This window comes from Lactuca virosa, chromosome 1 (genome assembly GCF_052849685.1).
Source record: "Lactuca virosa cultivar CGN04683 chromosome 1, Lactuca_virosa_CGN04683_v6, whole genome shotgun sequence".
Classification (NCBI taxonomy): domain Eukaryota; kingdom Viridiplantae; phylum Streptophyta; class Magnoliopsida; order Asterales; family Asteraceae; genus Lactuca; species Lactuca virosa.
In genome coordinates this window covers 15,853,787-15,860,191 of record NC_136426.1, presented here as the reverse complement: position 1 = coordinate 15,860,191, position 6,405 = coordinate 15,853,787, and the positions used below count along the sequence as shown (strand labels likewise).

General features: G+C 38.7%; 1 protein-coding gene across 1 annotated transcript; it reads left to right on the top strand.

The window, feature by feature from the left end:
• The first annotated feature begins 3,748 nt into the window (after positions 1-3,748).
• LOC145111630 (uncharacterized) lies at positions 3,749-4,734 on the top strand. The gene is made up of 3 exons (XM_079047895.1): positions 3,749-3,965; positions 4,049-4,347; positions 4,393-4,734. Exons 1-3 carry the CDS (start codon positions 3,749-3,751, stop codon positions 4,732-4,734), a joined length of 858 nt encoding a protein of 285 aa, XP_078904021.1.
• The last annotated feature ends 1,671 nt before the right edge of the window (positions 4,735-6,405 follow it).

Below are 6,405 nucleotides of genomic sequence, written 5' to 3'. Positions count from 1 at the left end.
TAAGAAGAACTTTGGTCGCTTCAAAAACAGGAACTGGCAGGGAAATCGTGGTTCAGACAAGTCAAGGTATGAGGGCTTCAAAGGCTCGCAAAAGGAAGAAGATAAGCAGGAGAAGAAGCTGCTTGGAGACTCCGGGTACGACTGGAGTTATTGCCATGGCAAGAACCATTTTCCCAAAGAATGCATACTGAGAAAGATGAGTGAGAAGAAGGAAGAAGAAAAGAATGAAGCTTAATATCTTCAAAAGATTGAAGAAATGGGGAAGAGAAAGAATGTAGAGAATGCGAAACCTGCATTGATCATGCAGGAGGAAGGGGATGAGTTTGGACGAGTAAAGGTTTGGTCAACTGATTCGGAAGATGAAGAGGTCCGAAAGCCAATGCATGGTGAATGCTTTGTTGCGAAGGCTGTTACACAGGAGTATGTTGGGAAATGTTTGATGGTACGAAGCGGAGTCTTGGAGCAGAAGGCATTCGCAACTGATGCAAGTCGTCCTACTGAAAGCTGTTTCGCAGCAAGTCCTGTTTCAGAACAGGTGAAGGAGTGTGAAAATATCATCAACAAGATACGCTCCATACTTCAATATCTTAATATTCCTGCTACACGCTATGAATCTGAATTAGATGATTTGAATTATACTTTCTCTAGTATTAATGATAGTTTAAAGAGAACTCGTCTAAACAATTCTAACCTAACTGATCAAACCAGCAGGATAACAAGTAAAAGTGAAGAGAGACGACTGTGGATAGTGAAGCTGGAGTTAGAGTTAAATAGGTATGGGGATGATGTAATTTATTTGAAACGAGACAATTTGGCTTTGTTAAAACAGCGAAACATATTTTGTTTAATTACGAAGCGTCTTTATTTTAACATTACCCAACTGCATCTTGACTGTGGAATAGGTGAAAAGATACACAAAATGATTTTACCCTTTCTAGAATTAAAAGAGGATGAAATCGATGCAGAGTGCTACAAGTGCGAATCCATAGTCTCCTTAGAAGAGGTTTCAGATGCATACCGTCTTGGACTTGACAAAATAAAAGCCTACATACAGTCCAAGGACCATAAGAACATGTTAAAACAGGTGTTGGATAAAAAAGATAAAGAGTAAATTAAATCGGATACTGTGCAAAAATTTGACTCTTTATGCACAAAATTGAGTTTGGAAAACACTTTTGATGCCGAAAATGTTTCCGAATTTGACGAAAGTGACATGAGTGAAATTTCTGTGGAGGATGAGGTTGATTGCTCAACATTTGTTCAAAATAATTCTGAATTAAAGAAAGATCTTATTTCTGAAAACTCTATTGAATATGTTCGTATTCATGAGAGTAAATGACCCACTGTTTTAATAGAAAAAGCGGCCATATTTCCAAAAGTCAAAACTGTTCCGAACCAAGTGTTTGTAACAACCAAACTTGACACAAAAGATACCCCAGAACTCATAACCATTGTAAATAATGATAATGATGATGGTTGTCCTGAATATTTCTAGGATGATCCGATAGATAATGCAGATGAGAAAAGAGGTCTGTTCGAACTAACCTCATGGAAAACCAAAGTAAGATATGTGTCTAATCTACTTAATTCTGCCAATACCTGTAGCAATCAGGCTAGTCCTAGTGGCACCAAAGATGCCCCTTGCGAAACCTCTTCCGAACCGTCCAGTCTTAAGATCCGAAAGGAGATTCCTAGATCTAAGGTTCATTTGTCTGCAGAAGAAATGATAGCTAAGAGAAGGCAGATGAACAATAGATATAAGAAAAATCAACAATCTAGGAAACAATTATGGAAAAGTCATTATTCTTATAACTATACTGCTAACTCAGTAAGATCTTCGGTTCGAAATGTGAAATCATCTCCTGACCAAAGTTCGAAACCAAAATCTGTTCCGAAACAGGTTGCGAAACCTACGGTTACAAAACCTGTTACGAAACCAGAACTTTTTGCAAAAACTCAAGTTTCAAAACCTCTTGAAAAAGTTAAACCAAAATTTTCTCCTAAATCGAATGTTTCAAAAACTACCAATACATCCAAAGATGATAAGGGCAAAGGAAAACTAGTTTCGGAACCTGAAATTTGTTCCAAGGATTCCGAAGTTCAGTTAAAAAAGGAGGAGAAGAAAATTACGAAAAAGGCAATCAAGCAAAAAATTGCTTCAAAACAAACAAAAATTCCTTTTAAAAGACATCCAAATGATGAAAGGATTATTGTTTTCAAAATAACGAAAGGAGATGATTCAACTTTAATAAAGAGATCCTATTTGGTTGATGAATCAATAACATTTCCTGTTCTTTAGAAAACCTCACGAGGACCCAAGCAACTTTGGGTTCCTAAATCTCTCTGAATTTTGTAGGTGATTCATGACGAACAGTACGACTCTGGATGGTAAATTGACAGTGGCTGTTCGCGTCACATAACAGGGGGAAAGGAAGAGCTCAGGGAATTTCGAACAATAAAGGATGGTGGCAAAGTGAAGTACGAAAATAGCGCCACAGGAGAGATCAAAGGATATGGCATGATCACGAATGGCGAATTATCTATTCGGAAGGTTGCTTATGTAGAAGGCCTTCAACATAACCTAATAAGCGTTTCTCAATTGGTTGTAGGTGTAGGACTGAAGGTGTCGTTTGATGATGAAGGATATGAAATAATCGAGAAGAAAACAAAGGCGGTGCTATTAAAATCCAAAAGAAAGGGAGAGATGTTTCCTTTGAACATAAAACCTATAGTCGGAAAGCCAGCCATTTGCCTTCTTACGAAAGCATCTTCGGATGATAGTTGGCTTTGGCACCGAAGGCTCTTGCACTTAAATTTCAAGGACATCAATAAATTCGTACTTGGCGATCTTGTGCGAGGACTTCCACTTCTGAAGTATGACAAAGAACATCTGTGTGCAGCTTGTGAACTAGGAAAACAAAGTCGGAAAAGTCACTCCACGATTATCAATACCAAAATCATTGAGCCACTTGAACTTTTACATATTGATCTGTGTGGCCCTTCTGCCATTGAAAGCATTGGTAGTAATAAGTATATTTTGGTCATTGTAGATGATTTTTCTCGATTTACCTGGGTTTACTTTCTTAGACAGAAATCAGATGCAACTTCAAGGTTAAAGGATTTTATCAAGCTGATCAAACTTCAATTGTGAAAGCCAGTTCGGAACGTTCGCAGTGATAACGGTTCTGAATTAAAAAACCAAGTGTTTGAAGAATTCTTGACTGAAAAGGGAGTTGCTCACAACTTCTTTGCTCCTTATACTACTCATCAGAACGGAGTCGTTGAAAGACGAAACTGATCTCTTTGCGAAGCTGCGATGACTATGCTTTCATTTGCGAAATTACCACTCTATTTCTCGGCTGATGCGATCGGAACTGCCTGCTTTACTCAGAATCGATCCTTAATTAACAAAAGATTCTCAATCACTCCTTACGAGGTTCTTAATAAATGAAAACCTAACGTTAAGTTCTTTCATGTTTTTGGTTCCAGGTGTTTCATTTTCAACTCCAAAGAGCAAAGAAAAAAATTTGACGTGAAAGCAGACGAAGGAAACTTTCTAGGGTATTTTCTTACTTCAAAGGCATATATGGTTCTAAACAAGAAGTCCAAAAAGATATAAGAAACCTACTATGCCACTTTTGACGACAACTATCTCAAGAAGTATTAGAAGTTCACCAGTACATCCGAAGAGATTTTTCCATCCACCCCTTCACAAACGATTCCTCTGATGAACTTGTATGAGGAATTCATGAATTTGTTTGATGATCCCGAAAAAGCCATCACCTCAAAATCAAATGCTAAGGATAACCAAGAGGATGAGTTAAAGAAGATAATAGATGACGCTGCAAAAGATCTCGAATCCGAACCGAAAAGCCCGAAGGATCCAAATGTCAACAATGATGTTCCGAAGACTTCTGAAGTTCCACCCCAGACACAACCTTTTACTACTTCATTCCAGGGGGAGGGTTCCACTTCAACCTCCACATTCGAAACAACTGTTGAAGGGGAGAATTGAAACCCTGAATTCAGTACTGATATTCCGATCCAGGGGAGAATCCTATTCTGAACATTGAGATACGTGCAAACTCCCAGGGGGAGAATGAAAATAATAACTCCGATGCCCAATCAGAATTTGAAGATGTGAATGCCGAATTGGACCCAGATTATGATCTAAACTACCCACCATTAACCAAATGGACCAAAGATCATCCCAAGACTCAATTCATCGGAGCACCAACTTCAGGAGTTCTCACGAGAGCTCAACAAAAGGCAAATCAAACTGCATTCTTTTCAAAGTTGGAATTTTGCATGTTCAATTCGTTCATCTCCAAATATGAGCCCAAGACTGTAAAGGTTGCTCTTGATCACTCTGATTGGGTGCAATCTATGTAGGAAGAGCTTAATGAGTTCGAACGCAATAGAGTATGGAGACAGATTCCAACTATGAAGGATGCTTCTGTGGTTGGTATGAAATGGGTGTTTCGGAACAAGCTTGACAAAGAAGGAAATGTCATTCGGAACAAAGCTCGGTTGGTTGTAAAAGGATACTGCCAGGAAAAAGGCATAGACTATGAAGAGACATTCGCACCGGTTGCCAGGATTGAATCTGTTCGCATTTTTCTCGCCTATGCAACACATAAGAACTTTGAAGTCTATCAGATTGATGTAAAATGTGCCTTTCTAAATGATGATTCAGAGGAAACAATCTATGTGGAGCAGCCACCGGGTTCGTAAATGAGAAGTATCCAAATCACTGCTATATTCTAGACAAGGCTGTGTATGGTCTGAAACAAGCACCACGAGCATGGTATGAAACTCTTACTCGTTTCTTAAAACAATCTAAGTTTAAACAATGCTCGGTCGACCCAACCTTCTTTCGCAAGAAAGATGGTGACCATCTGATGATTGTCCAAATTTATGTTGATGACATCATTTTCGGATCTACTAATCCTAGATTAACTATTGAATTCTGAAAGTTGATGGAGACTAGATTTGAGATGAGCTCAATGGGCCAAATTAACTTTTTCCTTGGATTAAATATTAGACAGTGTCAAGAGGGAATATTCATCAACCAGGAGGCCTACACAAAGTCTTTGCTCACGCAATTTGGAATGGTAGGGGATTCAAAAGTCAATGTTCCAATGGCATTCGGAACAAAGCTTACACCTTCCTTGGACAAACCAGCAGCTGATATGACTCCCTATCGTCAAATGACAGGTTCACTAATGTATCTAAGTACTAGTCGTCCAGACATTATGTTTTCTGTTTGCTATTATGCCAGGTTTCAGGCAAATCCTCGCGAACCCCATATGACTGCAGTAAAGAATATATTCTGATATTTAAAAAGGATATCTTCTCTCGGAATTTGGTACCCTGCCAACTCAGGATTCTTGGTGCTAGCGTTTTCAGATGCTGATCTCGGTGGATGTGGCCTCGATTGGAAAAGAACAACTGGGGGATGCCAATTTATAGACGACAAACTTGTAATTTGGCAGTCAAAGAAGCAAACCTTGTCTACCGCTGAAGCTGAGTACATCGCAGCTGCCTCTTGTACATCTCAAGTGATATGGATTCAAAATCAGCTAAGAGATTACGAGATCAATATGAAGATAATTCCCTTATACCGCGACTCCGAAAGTGCAATTCGCATTTGCCACAACCCAGTACAATATTCCAAGACTAAGCACATAGCAGTGAGGTATCACTTCATAAAAGATCACATGGAGGATGGCAATGTTGAAATCCACTTTGTAAGATTTTCTGATCAACTGGCCGATATCTTCACGAAAGCCATACCTGAAACAACCTTCAATAGAATTCTACAAGGCTTAGGAAGGATAGAAGCAGAATCGGTTCCGAAACTAGCTTCGTAATCGGAAAGCATCACTTCAGTTCTGAACAGTTCTGAACCCTCGGAGGTACTCGTAAGTCACTGTCCACACTCCGAACGGGTCCAAATGTTCGCTACAACATTGCTCTTGGATTAAATTAAGTCTGATTCATTGATTTCTGATTAAGCTGTATTTTTGTGTAAGTCTGTGAATGTCTGTTGTCATGTACTCATGTTTTTTTTAACTTCGTTAGAGGAATCGAATCGAATGGAATCGTGGTGTGTATGTTGATCTATTTATTGTTATTTCTTTGAAACCGAGATTAATGAACGTCGTATGTATATAAGGACCAATAGACAAGGAGTCCTCACGAGCGTAATGCCAGCCTTGAGAATATGTGTTGGGGGATTTGGAATCTAGGTGGACAGAAAAAAAAAACAAATCCTTATATCTCTATCTACTAACTTTTGTCAATTATGTTTCTTATGCATGATTCAGTTGGTGAATTTATCTAATTAGACTGACATAAAAGAAGATTAACTTTGAAATCATATATAATTTTTGAACAATCCGT